The 21,183-nt window shown below is 39.5% G+C and overlaps 1 protein-coding gene and 1 long non-coding RNA gene across 3 annotated transcripts; one reads left to right on the top strand and one right to left on the bottom strand.

The window, feature by feature from the left end:
• Positions 1-853: 853 nt before the first annotated feature.
• Positions 854-5,184, top strand: LOC111267925 (uncharacterized). 2 transcript variants are annotated; one of them, XM_022846520.2, is made up of 3 exons: positions 854-2,557; positions 2,884-3,315; positions 3,433-5,184. In XM_022846520.2, exons 1-3 carry the CDS (start codon positions 2,171-2,173, stop codon positions 3,727-3,729), a joined length of 1,116 nt encoding a protein of 371 aa, XP_022702255.1. In that variant the 5' UTR covers positions 854-2,170; the 3' UTR covers positions 3,730-5,184. The 2 variants fall into 2 exon arrangements, with proteins under 2 accessions (XP_022702255.1, XP_022702257.1); XM_022846522.2 differs by having other exon boundaries at positions 2,267-2,557; positions 2,871-3,315.
• Positions 5,185-9,288: 4,104 nt separating this feature from the next.
• On the bottom strand, positions 9,289-11,360 carry LOC147752465 (uncharacterized). Its single transcript, XR_015314012.1, has 2 exons — positions 11,271-11,360; positions 9,289-9,818 (listed from the first exon to the last, which is right to left on the bottom strand). It is a non-coding gene; the product is annotated as an uncharacterized LOC147752465 (long non-coding RNA).
• Positions 11,361-21,183: the final 9,823 nt, after the last annotated feature.

Genomic DNA, 21,183 nt, shown 5'->3' on the forward strand with positions numbered 1-21,183 from the left:
ATAATAATATACAGACAAAATATAACCTCCGCTTTTAATGAAGACATTTAGCTGTGGCTATCGGGGTCAATCGACACTGCAGAATAATATGCTGTGTGAAAATGTGATCTGTTAAGCAATCGGCGGTTAAGCTGTAGTTCATTATTGAGAGGAATTACTAAATGGTACGAATCCAGTGTTCACTTTTCACACTTCATACAAGACCCAAGTCGTCTTAAGACCGTGTATCTTGATGATAGTCCGAGATACTATAATAGTAGGTCACAGGTTGCTTCGGCGCCTTAGCTTGCAAAAGTAAGGCGCGGGCATGGTAAGGAGCAGAACTGAATTTTTTTGCACCTTCCATCGTTTTTTTGTCAGAAAGGTTCATTTTTATGTAGTAATACAGCTAGTTCTGCTGTTTGTGCATGCGATTCGTTCAAGTAATGATATATATATCATGTATATGCTTAACAAAAAAATAAACGAAGGGCATACAATCTGGTTAGTAACTCGAGCAATATAGCTTGTTTGTAGTGCCACGTAATGTTGCTTTAAATGGGACTATTTTCGTTTCGTAAACCATGTTTTCGTTATGCCTTCATCTTTATCATGCATAGCTACAGTCGCAAACATGCAATGTATAGCTAGCTGGGAAATTTGCAAAGGTAGTATGATATCGAAGGCTGTGTTGTATGCACGTTGAAAAAGAATGGTCGATTCATAGTAGAAATAAACACCGATGAACAAAACGGACTTCAGCGATGATGTTTTTGAGTTGCCCAAAAAATACGATTGATTAATCAATCATTGCAAGACTTTGTACGCAAAGGTGATTCGGACGTCTAAACTAATAAAGAATGAATAACAATTGTATCAAATATGTCACGCGCTGTCATATCATAACGCGGATCGATGAAATGTAGCTGGCACGTACAGCAGACTTCCACGCCATATTTTGGTTTACAATGGTTTTCGGTTCGATTAATTGCGGCGGTCTCCGTCCTATTTGTCCCGTTTTATTTCTTCGATCGTTGCCCATAGATATAATAAAAAATTCGATCGCTTCTAATACATGCTAGTTTTTACAAAATCTAATGGAATGTTCTACATGACGCGTACGCACGACCCACCGATTGGTAATGTAATGATTAATACAAATAGGATCCCCAGTCCCAAAAGTGCGTTGGTATAAACGTCCTTTTTCTGCCATAATTCTACTTTAGAGTATCTCAATACTTACTGGCTGTATACAATCACCTATAACACTTCATACTTGTCGAATCTTCTTTCGAAGAAACGCTTCTCTCTTCAAACACTCCGCTGAATAATATTTAAGCTTATGCTATATGCTTTTAAAACTAAGGTTTGTAAAATGACAGTAGTAGTACTTTAGCACTTAACAGTGGAACGTGTTCACTCTAGGGTAGCTATCCACCATATGAATTGGTTGCTTCGAAGGGTAGATAATTTTTCTGCATAATTTCCTTACAGAACATAATTGCATTAATATAAGGTACAATGACCATGTCGCAGCATATATTTTCCCGCGCACAGGAGCTTTAGCTTTTTAAGCTAGCATCTCTAGTACGGGCACTATACTTCACGGTTTGAACAAGCGCTCTTCAATCTCACTTTTGTATGCAAAAATATACAACGTTTCCCGGTATGAGTTTTATAAGGATTATAAACGTTACTGTTCGTCTATGCCAGCATTAAGCGCCTCATATGTTCCGTACGTTTGGACTAGTTGCCTAGTGTTCGAATCCGGCCTAATTGTTTGAAAATTGTGCTATCTTGCCGTCATTTGACATTGCCACAACTCTGATCGACACACTCGAGCCTGACATATCACAGTCGATATTTTCCAAAGGAGCATCTAACTAAGAAATCCAAACGCGCTATGGTGAAGGTGCGCTGAATTATTTCTGCGCCTGATATAAAAGTACTAAACGTTAGCAGACGATGGATTGCTTTCGATGTGCTTCCAGATAAGTAAAATTGATCGCACAATGCGTTCATTAAGTCTGTTCATAGAGAATACGACGACGATGTGACAGTCACTGTAATGAAACTTGAATGCCAATGTTCGTTACTGTCACATTGTCGTCGTTTCACCCTGTGTTAGATGCTAAGTTACTAGAGTGCACCTTCATCACGGTGAGGTTTGCTTTTTCAGTTAGATGCTCACATGTCTTACCCCTCGGAAAACATTGACTGTGATATGTCAGGTTCGAATGTGTCGGTTAGGGTTGTGGCTATGTCAAATGACTGCAAAATAGCACAGTTTTCAAAAAATCAATCCCCCTCTACGTTTACTTTAAATAACCCAGCTTGCGATTCAGCGGCGGACTTGAGTAAGAGCAAATCTCTAGATTCCTATTCGTCGAGTTTGAGAACGCAACCTCCAGGTGATGAAGAGTGCAGTCTATCCATCATATACGGAAACGAAGCTCAGTACGTGGCAGAGGCAAGTCATCTTCCCCAGTTGCCCGAGGGACACACACATCGCTGGACAGTTTACGTCCGAGCGTACAAAGAGTATGAGACAGCTGCGCTGGCGAAGATCATCCGGAAGGTAATGCACAACATTTAATTTTGCATATTGCTCGTCAGAGATGTGGTTCGAAGAAGCATCACAGCGGCCGCGAAGTTCGATACAACCAATTTAATTTATCACATTTTACTAGTATAACTGAGAAACGGTGCATAGATGACCAGGTCGGTCGTTGGTCCATAAACGCTTTTATATACGTGCTCACCTAAAAGAGTGCAAATATTGACATCGGCAAAATTAATACTATTCTTATGGTGACAATAGTTTTTGAATATATTTATATATCAAAATGGCAGGTTTATGTCTAATATTTTTTCATACATCACCTCGTTAGCTTGCGCTTTCAGATTGTGTTCGTGTTGGAGCCACACTATAGGAACGAGTCAGTAAGTAATCCGCCCTTCATGGTGAGCCGTACCGGTTGGGGCGAATTCGCTGTCAAAATTCGAATATACTTCCATGATTCGCTCGCCACGAAGCCTCTGGTCCTGTCGCACGACCTACGACTAGTGGCCTACCACACTCCGGAACAAAGTGGGCACCACAGCGCGGATGACTGGTCGTACGTGCCTTTTGTCCGCGAAGAAAAATACGATGAGATCGTCGTCTTCAGACCGCTACCTCAGCAGAAAGCTCTGTTTGACGGCACCGATGGCCAGGTTTCGAAGGCAAGCGCAAGCGCAAGCGCATTGCAGGAAGGCCCCAGAGGCGACTGTAAATCGAATCACCACGAAGTATCCAGAACGAAAGCGCTAAAAACGATACTTCATGCAAAAAAGGTTAGTCGGGTAGCTATGCATATTGTTATAACGTAAAGAGATAAAGAGTCCAATGATGGAGGCAACTGAGCCTTATCTCTACGCCTAATGCAATGATGTCACTTATTTTTTTTTAAGGTAATTAATGCACGTTTGGGTGATGTGAGAGCGCGGCTAATTGCCAATCGGGGATGTACCACCTACCGCCCACTGCTGCAGCCTATAGGTTTCGCACCTCTCAAGGGCGGTGATACTCCTAAAAAACGAGCTGGCAGACCGAAGAAAGGAATTGAGCGAATATACGAATTTGTCGAAAATAAATCTGACAGGGATCATTCCAGTGACGGTTTTATAAGTGAACACAAGTTCGCCAGCGAAAGCAAGGAACAAACGCAACCATTGAACGACAGAAATTTACTGAACGGAGCCGTATAAGAGAAACGGAGCCGGTGAAGGACTATGTCTATCAGTGATGACTCCTTGCGCGTGATCGCGGGCTGTGTGAAACGAAAATCCGTAGCAACGAATAGGAATAAATTATTGCCAGCCCTAGAGAAGCGAATACAACAACCTGGTACAATCTGAAGTATCTATTTAAATTAATGTACGTTCCTTATTTTAACAAAGTTGCCATAATATTGTCAGTATTCGATGTCGTATCGGAAGCTTTTCAGGAAGTGTTCGTTATTTAATGCAATTCTGCGACTTCCGTTCTTGTTACTGTAGGCGTGCACTAACCGTTAAATATAATTGAGATCTCATTTTCTAGTATGCATGGCACCGAAAGTGAACTTGCATTTCAGCCAAATATCGTTCAATAAAGAAGCAACGATGAAGTCAGCAATTGCGTCGTGCTCTTTTTTTAAAAAGAGTCCGCTTGAATGAAAAGCTTCTTCGCTGACGTTTCCCTTGTTTCAAGGTGGCCATCTGTATTCGTTGTGCAGACAGGACATGGGTATCACAATCTATCTGGCTACCTCAATATTTTAAAGTACGTAGCTGTACGCTAGGCTATGACACGCAAAGGTTTAATATCGAACTCCGTACGTGAGGTATTTCGGAATGCGACTGGCCCATTATTTATGAAAATGAACGCGGTTTTCCATCTCATACAAAACCTTAAACTTTTTTGCTTCCTCTTATTTCACTTGGTCGTGGGGTTTTCACCCGTTCAACGATCTGCTGTATCCCACGACTCTTCCGCCCGTCCGCAAGAACTTTTTTTCGTGTAGCAACTTCGCGAACTTTTGCGACGAAACAAAAAGCTCCGACGCCTTCATTCTTATAATGGCTCTTGAGAATCTCATGTGTTTTCTGCTTGTCATGGAATTTAATCTTCGTTTCGGTCATTCTTGACCTTCTTTGAACGGTAACAACAACGTGATTTGTATGCAGAGTCCAGATAAGTGGGTCGCTTACGCGAAACGAATGTCCCTGTCTGTTCGGTAAGGCATCGTATTTTATATGTATACGAAATATAGCAATTTTAGTCAAAGCGGCTATAGATAATACGCTGACGTAAGGAATGCCAATCGCATTAGGGCTACCGGCTGGTGTTAGTAAACGAATGAACCCTTCGGTCAAGATACCGCAAAGTACATTAGCACTACCAGGTATAGCCAATGAAATTGAAAGTGAAGTAAGTCGTCAGAGTCTCGACGCACATGTCTAAATCGTGGAGAGGTACTTTTTTTTTCACCACTATTAAAGTTAACTGCGTAAGCTTCATAATACTGCTACAATTTTCCTAGGTGACCGCCTTTTTTAATTTACCCGAAGACTCGAAAGGCATTTGCCGGAATTTAAATTTAATAAAGAAAACAGAAATTGTCACAAAACCATAATAAAATATTGCAAAGGTTTTTTAGAAAGCTGGAATTCGAAAACAAATAGTATTTACTCAAGAATGCTGCCAAACTCGTACAACAGACGCGAAAAAAACTGCAATTTGAGTAGCGGTTCCCGTAAAGTTCCTTAACTGATATCTGGGCATTTAAATATCGTTTACGTTCGTAAGTGAAAACAAGTTATTGACACGTGTTTACTAGAATGTATCACATTTTAGATTAGGTACTTCGGCATCGTTGTAAATAGTTTTGGATATTGGCGCAGGCCCTTTGTTTTTATTTATTACTTGTTTTGTGCCACTGTAGCAATGTGTTTTATTTAGATTCGAGCTGAATTAAACCAGTTGTAGACCGGCTATTCCTATAATGCTTAGGTGTACCTTTGCACAAGGCTAATCTATTAAAAAGCTAAAATAATAGCGCCTGACCAAAATTATTACATATAATCTATATGTGAGAGGTCGATAGATCAATTGGCTGCAGCGTAATACGGCCCGTTCACCACCCCTGGTTCTATTCGATATTAAACGACAGTAAATTAAAACGTTCGTTTTCTTCTTCATCGCGGATATTTAAAAAAAAATAACTTCTTTTGGGCCCCATTTGGGTGAGCCTTCGATGATAGGTACCGGAGAGCTTCTTGGAAACTGGGCTCTTTTTCGTTCACTAGCAGCAGCAGCAACACTAACTCACACGAGCCAAAGAGGGGCTACGAGCGTTCGAAAGACATTGTGTTTACTCGTTTCCCCATCGAACACAACGATCTCCCCCCGACGACCCGTTTCAAAGCCTATCTAAATATATTCGCTATCTAAATATATTTTCCACCTCCAAGCTCTTTCTTTTTTTATCTGGATATTCCATCAGAACCCAATCGGCAACGGCAGAACGTTGAAAGCAGTAACAGCGACAAGCAGCAGCGGCAGCTCTTTCTCTCGAGATCTTTCCTTACAAAAACGCAAACGAACCGCTCAGCCCGCGCGAGATGAGCAAACGGCCACCACACGACGATGGGAACGATTACTTGTGCTGCCCACGGCTACAAAATAGAACGCGCCCATCAGCCGCTATCCGATCGAGGAATAATCTCTTTCCGGCTGGAAGATCTTTAGAAGGTGCGACGACAAATACTTGCGAACGTTTCGATGACTTATACGTACCAAACGAATATAGTCGATAATTACTAGCCTAGGAAAGGCATGGCTCACCATGTAACTGACCTGCTATATTGACGAAACGTCAAAAACAATGGTTATAAATAGCTATTATTCTATTTAAATTAGCGGGACGACGTAAACTCCTGAGGCTCGGTTCATTTTTCAAGAGACATGTTGCATTGAAATCACATAAGGAGCGATACTTTTCCGCAACCGCCGTTCTGCCAGAAAATGAGCCCGCACTAAATTCATTAGATTTTTTGAAACTACTTTCAACAGGTATCCATACGTAGTCACGGCATATTCATATATCACTATGTGAGTTCAAGAAATCTGGTTGAAAAAGTACTGGCACATACTGTTGAAATCTCGTCACAGCGGTCCAAGCCCTATACTACTCGATATTGCCAAAAAAAGCTAGACAAATATGAAGAACATTTGCATATATCCTGGTAATTTTTTAGTGTTACACGTTCCTGCCAAACTCCAAGAAGCTCGGACGCTTGTCTAGCTTGAATAAATACATTATTATAAGAAAAAGCTCGAACAATTCACTCTACGGATATACACATGATAAACCGTATCATATTATAGCAAAACACAGAGGATGTACTCATCAGTGTTTATATTGTCTGCTCATATTGTATCCATGCAATTTAAGTAATGTGTTGCCTTTACGGACTTCGAATGGTACGCGTTTGCCTAATACAAGCGGGTGCCGTTTTATAGACCGAGTCCATATACGACCTTTGACTAAAAACAAAAAATGATTCTCGACAACCTTAAACGGCTATAACAAACAAGAATGATAACGGGCCTTCTATGTAAATTCGAAAAGTAAGTCCATTACACATTAAATTGTTGGATCGTCTCAAACGGGTGATGGCCCATATTACATATTCGAACAGTTTAAAAAGCTACGCTGTAGTGAAACAACGGAAAGCAGCTATTTCTGAGCGTTTCATCTTCTGATTTGCCTCGCGTTCAAAGGAAAATTAATATTTGAAATCATTCGGGCATGTAAACCCCGTGGGTCTTTATCTACCATTTCGCTATAATAAGCAAACACTAGCTTTCCTTTGCCATCACACTGTAGATGAAATGGAGCTTGCTTCAGAAGTTAAAGGAGCAAAATTTTAGGTTTTTGGATATACAGGTAAAAGCCGGTTGTTTCATAAAATGCTTTTGCAACTCATGGGGATATATAAGGCGGGTATTATTTGGTTCGATAATATTAATAATACTGTAGAACATGTCTTCTTTCAAGTGTATTGTTCCACCAGTGGGTCTATCACAGTCCGCAGGATCGTTTCGGTTACTATAAGCAAGTGCGGGCGTCGTGTTTCTGTTTTTTGTGTGGGTGTCCATTTTTTTCGGGTTATACAGTTTCAATAACTTACGGTTCTGTAGTTCGTCCCGTGTCGAAGCACAATATTGTCGGCAGCCTTAGGTTGCTTTGTCTAGAACAAAATTCAATATGATCCACGTAAGCCAAATTCTGAATAGTTGTAAACTAATATATATGGGTCTAGTTGGGTGAAATTAAGCATCTTACAGATTTCATCGAACCTTAATATATTCTTGTTGACGTTTTCACCGTTCATGAACATTAAATTTGTATTCTGCCGCCTGTTTTCCTCCATCGCATTGGTTTGACGTAAGCCATCGATGAGGAACTGTCGTTGGCGATTTTTGTGCATTGGCCGTTCTTGTTGGCTCGTATATTAGAACACTCCTCGGACACGCTGGATACGCAGTTTGATCCATTTGATTTTTTTTTGCTGTATTTATATGTTGATTCGGTAACCTGAACGACAATATCTTGCCGGCTAATTCGTGTTCCAACTTAAATTAAAAAAACGATAGCAAGCAATATACAGAACATTGTGACCAAAACCCCAGCGACCAAATATCTATGAAGGACATTGGCATTCTGGAGGCGATATGAATGCTGCCAAAAAGGACGCCTAGATGATAGCTCTATAGGGAATCAAACGGCTTACAAGTAACACACAATGGAACGCGATTTAATCAATCATTCTAGTAAAACAGCTTGATAAAAGGAAAAATATAATAAGCACTCGCGCGGATAGATTAGACGGCCCGTGACCGCTACCGTATTGTGAGCACTCTATTTATTTGCTAAAAAGTCGTCTTTCGAATAACTGGAACGTTTGTAATGTTTAAGCTGAACTGCAAAACAACTGTCGTAAGTTTAAATGTAAGCAAACTTAATTTCACATGCAATTTGTCCATAGTTTTATAAATATATGTAACTTAACTGTAGAACGCTTTAAATATTTATGTACTCGAATAGAACATATGCTGTAGGGAAGACCCAGGACACTGTTCATGGATACTTAAGTACACTACTACTAGAACTACTTACAGAGATTCACGGTAGAACTTGACAATTTTCTTTTCAGGGCGCCTGCACAATAGTCTTCACCGGTAAAGATACTACTAGTAACTGATCTCATTACGAATTAACAGACTGAGCTTATCGTTCAGCTTTGTATAATGTCATTTAGCCATATACCAACTGATTGATAGCCTGTTTCAGTTCAGATCAACTTTCCCTGTCATTGGCCGCTAAGCTTTCGCCTAAAGTTGTTAGTTCCTTCTCAAACGAATGATCGACGTTATTTGTCTTCTTCAAACCCTCGCTACCACTGTCACGGAGCAACTTGTCACCTACCGCAGGCAGCTGTCCTGTGAAAAACCATTTATACGGAATTAAGCTAAGGGCTAAAACAAGCAGACGTTTGCCCCCCCCCCCTCCTCCTCCCAAGAAAAACAATCTTATTTTATTTTCTAAATTAGAATCATTATAGGAAGAAGTCGAATTTCTATTTCTAAAATGTTCAGTTTCATAAGTAGACGTCACCTTACAGCTGAATAAGAAGGATACGTTGAAAACGAAAAATTGGTATCGTCCTACGGCGATTGATAATTACCGCCGCGTATGCTGATTTTAAACAGTCGATATCTTTAATTATTATAAAATTAATGTTTATTATTTTTATTAGACGAATATAATGTCATAAAGACATAATATGATTAATGGAGAATAAGATATTATACACGGTGAGCCATTTAAAAGTGGCAATCATGCGTATGCTGAGTCATTAGAAGAAACGACCGCATGATATTAGGAGCATGACTGTTTTCATCGATCTACTGTATCGTCATAACCAAGGGTCTAGCAGACGAGTTAATAAAACTCGTGGGCGGGGTACCGACTGGTAATATGTGGGTTCCTTTCCCTAACATTTTCACAAACAACATTTATATTGCTCCTATTTGCTAAAACGTGTACGTCTTTGAACTGACGATATAACGCTGTCCCATGGATCTTTGTTTCAATTTCTCGCATATTAGCCATGTAGCTAATGGGTAAGTTTATTTTTGGACGACGTACAGCATGCACGGATGCGTCCTAGACGGCCGGGCGTCATACGGTTAATATCACGAAGCTTCCTTAGCGTTAAATGCTCTCAGGTTGGTGGCATTTTGGAATCTGGAAAACGAAATAAGGAAGCGCTGTATAAGGAAAGCTTGATTGGCTCTGTGCATCCAGTGTTTATGTTGTTCGAAGTACTGACCGGTAGGAGTGCATGCCATTTTTTTAAATGGATGAGAGCTTTAACATTCTTATCTGCCTTATTCGTAATTATATTGACGCAAGAAATGATCCTGCGTTGCGGAACTTCATCGCATCAGTTTATTGCATACCCATTTCGACAGCCGATCTATTAACATAAGCCTGGAAGCCAATCAAAATCTGCCGAATATGGCAGTGACTGCTACTGGTTAGGGTGAAATTACCCGTGCGTGGGTAGACATTAACTTAAGTTATACGTTATTCAATTTTCTTTAGCAGATCAATAAAGGCTGCGGTGAAATGTATGTTCATTTGTCAAATATACATACAGACAGCTGTATAACAGAAAAAAAATACAATACAAACGGAAGTAGTTAACTTTTTTGTGAAAAAATGAACAACTTTAAATCTCAACAGTGATAAAGTTGGCATCTTATGCTTTACGTTAAGAAGATACTATTTCAAATACATTCAATCAAGACTCCGTGCTGAGCTCTTTAATATTTTCTACTCATATTTGCTTTACATATGTAAAAACGTCTTATGGGGCTGTTTCTTTATCATGAACAAAACCAAGCAATTTTACTCGGAATATACAAGTTGCATTTGGAAGCATTAGCAGGATGACTGAGGGCTTCAAGAATTTTGGCTTTGTAATTAAATTAGTTAAGAAAAGTCGCATCCGCCTAAGAGAACTCGAAAACCCGAAATTGAAGTTAATCCTCAGTTGCGTTTTCTAATTGATTCCTCAGCGACGTATCTTAGGGTAGTGGTTCATTGACAGACTGAATAGAATTTGCATATAGATGCGTTTGACTGAAAACGCCGCACACTTCAAGCCGCGTGCTCGAAGTCCGCAAGGCTATATTCGGACAGCTTTTAGGCTTCTGCAACCCAATCCGGGGGGAATTTACCCCAAAATTGCAAATCGTGGCATAATAATGCAAAACTTCCTTTCGGTTGATGATTTCACATCTAACCCTACAATTCAAAAGAAGGTTTGATAACCTTTGTCGTCATAAGGGACGAAAGCTAAGCAGGCTTTTCAAGGATAACTGCTGAAAACTGCATTCGGTGTAAAACGACCTTTCAAAAGGGATACGCTAACTAAATAATTATGTCCTCTAACCCTGATAAGACGGCAATTACACTTTATTTACAGAATATTCAATAAGATTTCTTAATGTCTGGATCTGTAAATATATTTTTGCGCCATTTATATAGAAGAGTGCTAAAAACCCCATTTGGGCACAACTGCTTTAGAAAACATTGTTTAACTTGACTTATGAATTAAACTAGCAAATCACCGGCGGACTTTGAAACTGAACAACTTTTTAATTAATTAAGCTAAAATGGTGGTCGTAATACCTATTCGAGGTACTCCTTTTTTGTTGTTCACGCGCATCTCCCAGAGTTTTGACAGCCTCTTCGCAGTCGTGTATTTTCCGTCCGCGTTTCCGTGGTGATTTCTTTATACACGATTTCTAGAAGTAAATCAGTAGTAAAATATGCTGACCCACCAGTTACCTATTTCATGTCATGAAAAGTCCGGTAATCACACGGGCTTAGTTCGGTGGAATAGGCCCGTTGAAGGCAACGTCGGGTAATCCTTTGCTCAATTCGGAAGGTAATTGAGAAATGGCAATAGAGGCTGTCGATGCCAGCAGGTAACTAACTAACTGCGTGTTTTAGATTGCCTTGCTATAGGTCCATGAATCTTTTGAGGGACTCAAAATAGTGGGCTGCATTCATTGTTTTATTTTCGACGGGTCTTTTATAGTAACAGATGCCCCAGATGTCCCTTATAAAAATTACCATCACCTAACGTTTAAACTTACTGGACACTTCCGCTGAACTTAATTTTTCTTCAGGGCAACGCCATTCTGTCGCTGGATTCATCCTTGACTAGCGGTTGGGATTTAATCATGACTCGTCTATGGTTGCCGCATGCTCCAGGCAGGTTTTTGTTAACTAAAGTTTGGCAATTTGCGCGTGGAACACAAGACACGCAATCCCAATTGCCCTGGAGTCATTTCACGAGAGACATATTATTTACTTAGTTCCCAGATTTCTAGTACTTGGATCATAATTCTGTGAGACGCTGCATATGAAATGCCAGCTTTGATTGAAAGAGGTCTTTGGCTTCAAGCTCTGTTTCCGTGAACAGTCTCCTAAGTTTGCAGCAATGCGTTTTTGTCCTTCGGGTCCCGACATCTTATTACGTTCTCACTGATTGTTAACAACCCAATTTTCTTTCATGATATGTTTGCGCCATCCGCACACTCTCTTTTAAGGCCTTTTTATCTTACTGATCTTTGATGAAGTACCGTAGTGCTGTAACCTTCCAAGGTTAAAGACTTGACTATTCAGCTTAATTTCCGAGACTAGAAAATGTTTTTTCTTATCAGCCGGTTTTACTCACAGGTTTCAAGAAAACAGAAGCATTCACGAGCGAAATTTTGTTTGTTGCCGTGGTTCGGAAGACAATCCATTTCAGTATTCGCGGGGGATCCGTTTGTAACAGCCCAATATCATTGAGAATACTTCCTCCCAAAAAAAATTACGTACACAAGCACAGCTGTTGCCTTTCAATAACTGGTTTCCCATTTAGACCCTTCTTTTGCGAAGGAGGGCGCTGCACGCGGCAGAACATTTTAGCACGGCCGTTCTCGAGTTTCGAATCTCAGAAGACAATTTACAAACTGAAAAATTATTTTAAAAAATGACGACTTACTTCAAGCGTTTACAAGGCTATAAATTCAATGTTCGTTCACGTACTACAGATTTTTGCTAAACGTTTCAGTATTGCAAATAAATGCAATTCAGTTAATTATGTTTAATTTGTCGCTCATCAAGATGCAGATCGCGTGCCTATTTATTACTCTATTAAAATGGGTGGTAATTTAGCGAGCGAAACATCATGGCTTTATGAGAATCATTCTAGACTAAGTGTGCCTCGTATCGAACGTGGGTGAAGCTTTCAGGAAGTATCTGACAGGGTAGTGCGGGTAATTAGTGAATTCTAGTGAGATACACTACCAGCGTATTCGCTAGCTACTTACGTATGTGACGCTGTATGGGTAAATGAAGACAAATAAAATATTGCCTAAGTAATCGATAATTCGCATTGACAATCTCCGGAGAGCGTAAACGAAGTTCGGGCGGTGCTTTTTGAATACTGCGTGGTGCATTGTTGAGCCCGCTGGTACCGCCTCAATCAGTCAACCAATTAAGCTTTAGGCGCGAGCGAAAGCTTTGTTAAAGGTCCAAATCAGCTATGTAGATTGAAGTGCTGATAGATTTAACTGAAAAGAAACTAGAGCAATTATTGCTAAACGCGCATAAAAAGCTTGAAGTGACCAACAAATAGTTAGGTCTCGATTTATTTTGGACGAACTGTGTGCTTCGAATATTTAATCAGACACAATTAGTAATAACTGCGTGTCATCACCGTAGCGTATGTATCTATTATACATCAGTAGAGGCATACATTCCGTGACGGGACACACGCGCCGAGGATTTTCTTCAAAAAAATTATATTGCGCTTATATTGCAATAATCATTGTACCTTTATTTATACAACACTACTTTGTACTCTTCGTTTACGCAGACGATATTAATTACTTACGAAAATGCTAATACGAGGAAAAGTTACATCACTCGTTCCGCCTAATAACTATCGTTAAGCATTTTACTACAACTAGACTTCCTGACCGAGACTGACAAACTTTCAACTTCCAACTCCTACTACTTCGTTATTTTAAGCTCAAACGGGTGGAATTTAGCAGTGTACAAAGAAAACAGACGTCCGAGTGAGTTACCAGTCATTTTTCTTTTAATCTAAGGGATAGTCGAGTCATTCACATATGTTGAGTACTTCAAAGATATTGTACATCGAACCTTGATTATCCTCGTCCGATAACACAGACTTTGCATCAGTCCCTCCTGTGAAAGGACCGATGGAGGTTCGAATCTCTGCAAAGGGATTGCTAGCACTTCACGTATATTGTATCCGTTTTTTTCCAGAAAAATCTCTTTCAACAGTGGTGATGCGTGAATTTGGAGAACAATAGTCTAGTTGTGGTGGGATACGATATATATACCCATATAACGACATAATTTAATATTATCGCATCTTCCACGTGCGGATGAATCTTTATTTTTTATTAGGTATGGAGAATGCTTGGCTGCGGCGTTAAACATAATACAATTTTAAGAGACTCAAAATAACTTAAGTAGTTCAGTTATGTTCACCAGAATCAGATCACGAAAAAGCAGTGGTATTGTTTATACTTTTCTTACCGTAATTTGCAGACTGCCTGTCGACTTATTTTTACACTGGCGCGTACTTCGCGCGAAGACGCGAAGTTACTAAATATGACGTCTAGCATTACCTTAGCTGCAGGAATAAGATCATTCTCTAAAATATTTTAGCTAATTCTACTAGTTTTGTATATAATATTCACTACAGCATATATTATCGAAAAACTTCCAAAAGGTTCGTCAATGTTTTGCTCGATAAGATCACAACCCACTAGGAAAATACTTTTCGCGTACGGTTGATTGGCAGTTTCGTCGATCCATGTTGGAAGGCTAACTAACTACTGTTGTCTAAGTAGAGATGCTATTGCTTAGTTGTTGATTTTTTCACATTGCATGTTGGACGCATTTGATTAAAGACAAAGCTTTTATTGTAAGCTAGTGTTTGATTGAGCTTATTGCTCATCTTAAGCCATGCAATTGTCGTATCTGCTCTGTTCAAGGTCCGTTTCACTTTCTCAAGGACAGTTTTTAGCTTCATGGTCCTGTTGAAGGGATAGAGCACCTCACTGTATTTCTTGTGCAGATATACTAGTAAAGCTGCCTGGGCTTCCCTGAAATATATATGAATAGGGTCGTTGAGGTTTTGAATATAAGAGGTACTGCAAAGTTGATTGAGCATTGTCTTTCTGGATTATTTCACATTCGAAGAAAAATCACGTTGAGAAGCTGGGCAGTTATAGAGATCAAAATTCTACACGGAATCTCGTGTTCGAATTTCCTATCACAATATTCTGAGAAACTAGCCACTGATACGTCTGTCATCCCAGATGGGCTCAGTAGTTAATGCTTTTTTCCTGCAGCGCCCCGACTTATATTTGACGTACGGGAAACCTGGCGGCAGGGGCTTGTAAGCCGTTGCTGAAGCTCTTGGACAAATTCAGTATTTTTAGCATAGGCTTCCACTGCTACGAGATACAGTATACGGTTAAACGGATTTATGTATTACTAAGCGAGGCTCTAAGCTCTTGTTTTACTGTGATAATCCTGAAATAGATAGAGATCAGGTTATTAAGTTGGTTGATGGTAAAGGCGCCGCTGATGTCGTCTGTTTTCTTCTTTAGGCTCGCTCCTAGTCGTATATTGATTCCCATGTGTGCTGTTGTTCGTTTCTTGTCCTTTGTTAGGACCACTAGGCATTGTTTCGGCCGTGGCTAGTAAAGTTTCGCAAGAAAAGTCCTACCCAAATCGGGCCTTGTCTTTTTTGTAGGATTCTTATCTGCAAGCGCATTCTTATCGGTCGGCTAAGTTAAAAGTAACAGCATTTTAATACCTAGTTGCGTAATGGCGACACGCATTTTTAGCGTACGAAGAAGCACCCCATGGGGGTATAAAGGTTGCCGAGAAATGGGCCATGTGGTTGAACTGTCGTGTTGCCTTCAAGTTGTTACTGCATGTGGACTCTGGACAGGCCACTTATATGCTTGCAGGTGCTTCAGGTACGTATGTAGTAATTAGCTTATTGCATTAAATGACGCTTCGCATAAGGCTTTCGTATTTTGTTTGAAAAAAAAGTGTTGCCAATTTTTCTTAGACTGTCGACGGATTGCGGGCCTATATCTAAATTTGTTTAAAGCCCTATTGGCGCCACTGTAAAGATTACATCGACTATCGTTGTAACAATGAGAATGAAGATTATCCTAAAAATACTCCCTGGAATGTATTCTTGTACTTTCTGTAAATCCCTATCTATCGGCATAGGTCAATGTCATAATACTTCCGCTAAATTTCAAACTGCAAGTAATTTTTGGCAGAAGAGAGACTAGCTTATACGTGGCTGCATACTATACGGAAGTAACTTGTTTCGATAGGCCATATACACGTAAAGATAACCTGGTCATCTTAGCAATAGTCGTTTTAGCGGCTCTATTTAGAGGTATACGCGGACCATATACTCCAACGGACGTTTAGTTGAATGGTTCTGGAATTAAGTGATATTCTCGTAGAACCCGGACAAATGATCAGATTGAACGTAGTCGTTATTGCCGCATCGTATCTCTGCGCCTCCTAGGAAGTTTCGATACGGTCAAGCACGACATAAATAAATTGAAATAATTATTCAAATATCATTCCATGATGTCGTGGCTGGCGTTTACGCTGCACGAGATAGAATTGCCAGTATTTATAGCACACTGCCTGCGATAATAGGCTCCTGTCTGTTAGATTCGTCTCTAAAGAAGATAAACCGTTCCTTGATGAAGTGTCAATTTGACTTGATATTGTACAGTATCTGAGTAGCATTAAATAGGTGAGACTCTGCAAAACTATAGTCCACCATTACAGCAGAGAATACGATAGTACGGAAAAAACAAAATTATTACAGGGTTGTAGCTACTCGATGCTTCCTTATGTGGATGAAAACCTTGTCAAGTACAAAATGATTCAAAGCTTTGGTTATCAGCGGGAAACATTCAATTGAACAATTTGTAATAGTATGGTATATAGCTAATGAAGACTTTGGTTAAGTTCCTTTTGCGATTGCATTGACAAGCGGCAATGTGAACCGAACCTGATCGTTGCCCTTCTGAGCTTGTAACTCCTGTAAATCCTAGTAATACTGATGTGAACAGAATTAGTAATTCTAGATCGTCGCGTTTCATAGTGATAGAATGACGACAACATTTTTTTAGTTTATAGTCAATATTGTTTTTAAGGTGATTTGATAAAATTTATTCTTAAAAAATAAGTTTAACCATTTAAATGAAATTCTAAAAGATGCAGTTCAAAATGGGGCCCTGAATATTGTTCATGATTCTTCCTACTAGTAACCTTCCTATGAGTTTTCCTACTAGTAACAGATCGATTCCCGCCTCATTTTCTTGAACACTAGAAACAAAAATGTTCGGCAGGATGCTCTGTTCGAGCACTGATGTCGATAAGCTTAACATTTGCTTAATATGTAACTTAATCCTATCTTGATTCTGATTCCTAAGTTGAAAATACGCAAGGAACAGTTATTTATAGGCTCCGGGTAGCCTTGCAGCGGTCGTTGCGTTCAGAAACGATGCAGCGTACACTCGTTAAAAGTCCTTTCAAGTGAAGTAACATTAGCGACGTTAGTGCGCCTTTCTAGAGACGTTAATGGACTAGGTACCATGTATGATTGCCTCTATCCTTTCTAGGTTTTTTACGGAGAACAGGTCGCTGTGGAAATACATTCGAGTTTCATTTCCTTTAAAAAAGGGTGATATATTGACAATAGCAAATTTAAATGCTTATAAACAGTGCAATGCGTCCTTCGTCTCATATGCGATAACCATATTTAATAACGACATAATAAGAATACTGCAACAACTTAAAACTTTTAACGGTTTCCAAGCGAACTGTGTCTCAAGAAACAAACGTGGTAAGTAACAAATAAAGGCCTGCAAGCGTTTTTCCAGTTGTTTAACTCAACCAGGAGGTGGAAATTAGCCAACGTAGCCTTAATCAGAACACGAATTCCTTTAAAAAAGTGGAAAAAATTATACCGCTTAAGCAACTCTAATTTTGATGTGATAAGATGAGTTGACAGTTAGTCGCCGCTTTGTCAATAATTTTTCAATATCAATTTAATTCACGGCAAGGCACTACCGAATTCTAACGAGTACGTCCAATGTTTGTCACCTCCGAAATAGTTGTCATATAAAAATTAACCGAGCCATAGCAATGTCCTCATGAGTGCCAGTCTGTGTTACAGAAGAAGTCATCACACGGCCGAATGAAAACACGCCAGAGTTTAAAGGCCTTTTCACAAATTCGGATTTATTAACATGAAAATACGAGTCTGAAAGCTGGTAACACAACAAACCTAGATAGCACTAAATGTTTACACCTGGGACATAAGTTGCGGCCACTGTGACATTTGAAATTATTAGATTGGATTACAGCGGAACATGCTCAGAGTAACCAGAATTAGGGGCTATTTATAAAAACATTTAGCATTACAATATATTTCGAAGTTCGGAAAGATATCAAATAATACGCTATGCCAATTGTCGGTTTGCGTCTATCGTACTTGTCCTAATGAAGATACTAGATCACTGGAAAATTTGAGATTTCATGTACAGGAAGATCCTACTATTGCGTACTGCCAGCTCGGTAGGTACAGACAATACTGAACTGATTTGTTCTTTTCAACGGACGGACGACGGTGTACAATGTACAGCGTTTGTCAACTGTTCAAGTGGCTCTATAAGTTACATTACAATTCACTATAATGCCTTGCCATAGAGTATCACGCTTTTTCGAAATATACCATCAGTAACTTATGCATAACAAGGAAAACGGTGAAATACTGTGACGTTCATCTGTCTCTGCCTAGCTAGGTTTTTTCAATGTAGTAAAGTAATTCGGATTTACAGGAGAACACCAGCAGGATCTTTTGGCATAGTTAGCTGAGAGACTAAACTGTCGTATCGTGATGGCCATCACTCACCCTTCATTTAGTAGCTCTCTGGATTATCTTCGGCCAAAATAGCTTCATTTTCTATAATAATTTTTGCGGACATCTTTCTGTACAGGTCTTGAAGAAGGCCGACGACGATATAAAAATACCGCTTCAGTATCTAAAACATGGTTTTGAAAATTAGTTTCTTGCTCAGGCGGCTGTGACATCTGCACGTTAAGCACGTCCTCGTACGAAGCGTATGCGATAGTTTATTTCATCGTTTATTATTTATTTTAGTATCTCTAATGGAGTGCACACAGATAAAAAGCTCAAGTGCGCCAATCAGTAGCTCAGGGGCGCCTTTCAATATCGCATACTTTATCCCATAGATTTTCTAGGAGCTACAGCTTAGGTCTGGCATCCCCAATGTATATTTCTAGTGAGAGTCACGTCAGACACTTATGAGTCAGTTATGAGAACGACAGCTCTGCGCGGAGCTTGAGGCTTGCATTCCTTTTTGCAGCAGTCTGTCGTTTTAGATGGGCTGAATAGTTGCTGAACGTCGTTTGGCCTTAACGCCGTGTAATAGAATCGCATTGTATAGAACAGCATGTTGAGGAACCAGGGCATCACCCTTTGCCCTTGCGTCCGATTAGCCGGTGCATCTCAAATTGTCTTAGGCCTCTTATAGGTTCAAGTTAATCGAGTGTAAACTCTACACGAATGATGGGCTCACATTATTTTTTTAAGTAGGACAACTGTCTACCTTTTCCATTAGATTATCCACAGGCTAAAGTCTTAGTTTAAAATTTGCTATTACTCTCGTTCCATCTTACCAAGTTCACATTGCACGCTACCTCAGCTACAAACATCAAAGTTCTGTACGACGTGACGTTTCCCACATTGCTTTCGTAGCATTCTAGAAGCGTGGAAAACTTTTTGCATTAGCGCTGTTTACCCTTCATAATATACGCCTCCTAAATCAGATGCTACATTTCGCTCTTAAGAACATGGTGGCATATTAAAAAAAACAAAACTTCTGGTTATACTATTTCTATACACGTAAACTGAAACCAATCGAATACCATATTTTTAATAGCTACGAGAAGCTGTGCTGTTGAGAATTGTTTCTCGAAAAACCAAAGGGGCAGGTTTAGTGAAATAATTGATATAAAAATGGCTCGCAGTATTGTTTAACTTCTCCTTTAGAATTGCCATCTTTAACAGGTCGGAACTAATACTGGTTATGAGTCCTGTCTCATTCTATTGTTGCGCAAATGAGATATCGTCACATCACGTTCTACCTTCTTGTACAAATCGAGGATTTGAATAACTATAAGAACGCTTCTTTGCATTATTTGAACGTCTGCTTAGTCTTGTATTTTTCTGCGATCGCGCTTTGATTCGTGTCTATGTAAGCTACCGCAGCAGGCTGCTAGCCAAATCGCTTATACTATTTGAGTATGTGTTGAAGGAATAGAGAACCTATTTCAGACATGTCTAGATTTTTCGAAGCACTTCTGAGTAGTAGTGGATTTTTTAAGGTTCTTAATAATATTTCGAATCCTTTTCGCTGTGAGAGTTACATTGGACATTATCGTAACTAAGGGTTAGAGTATCCCCGTAAATGGCTTATCGACGATTTACCTTATACTTCTCTATAGGTATAGTTACATTCTAGGTTTAAAGGCTGCTTAATGTTTTACTCGTAGACGTTGCGTCTTACGTTTATTGTTGTGACGCTCGCTGTTACTTAGAATCGTATCCTGAAGCTCTAAGTTACAAAGTAAATGCGCGTTCCAGTTTTCGTTTCGCAAAACCTTTTTCAAATAACGTCGTTTTAAGTAATAGAGTGTTACACGTAATAATTTCGTTTACGTAACGTAAGCTTTTTCGTTAGGTAACAGTCCACAATCTAGAGCAAAGTGTTATCTTCTCACTGAGGGGAAATGCATATATTTACCAGGATGAGGGAGCCACATGTGCGTTTCGAGAAAAACATGTATTCAGCTTAGTTCAGCCAACATGGTTATGTTAGTACGTAAATGTGTAAATATTGATAATGATGGTACGTTTTCGTAATCAAAATTTCAGTCACCAAGAACGATATAATAACGTTCATTGTCAGTAATCTTAATATTATTGATGAATAACAATACGGTTACCACTGCCATTGCCAGAAGAGATTTGTACTGAGTGAATTTCTTTTCAGGCATTCTATTACACCCCAGTGTTTGCGCATACTAAAAGTGGGTCCGTTCTAAACACTTCGAGAACAGATGTATCGCTGTTACGCTCGCCCTTCATCGTTATGATACAAGAGCCCCGTTAAAATATACTTTTTTATACAGTTGTTTTTTTAGTACGCTGGCGCCTTAAGCGGATTTGCGGAAATCAAATCTTAGATTTAAGCCATGGTAACTATTTTCAGCTCCACACGATGACGAAATAAATAAAAGATAGTGTAGCAATGTAAGGTTCAAATCAGTTATGTTCAGAGTTATCGTGTCATATTATTTGTCTTCGCTCTCAAACGGATTTAGTAAAGTAAGAGATAAGCTTTTTATCGTAGCAAACCTATTGATAAGTAAA

Source organism: Varroa jacobsoni, unplaced genomic scaffold, assembly GCF_002532875.2.
Source record: "Varroa jacobsoni isolate VJ856 unplaced genomic scaffold, vjacob_1.0 scaffold_1242, whole genome shotgun sequence".
Taxonomy (NCBI): Eukaryota; Metazoa; Arthropoda; class Arachnida; order Mesostigmata; family Varroidae; genus Varroa; species Varroa jacobsoni.

Coding starts and splice junctions, on each gene's coding strand:
- LOC111267925 (XM_022846520.2), top strand. CDS start 2,171: ATGTCTTACCCCTCGGAAAACATTGACTGTGATATGTCAGGTTCGAAT. Junction 2,558..2,883: donor TGGCGAAGATCATCCGGAAG/GTAATGCACAAC, acceptor TTGCGCTTTCAG/ATTGTGTTCGTGTTGGAGCC. Junction 3,316..3,432: donor CGATACTTCATGCAAAAAAG/GTTAGTCGGGTA, acceptor TTTTTTTTTAAG/GTAATTAATGCACGTTTGGG.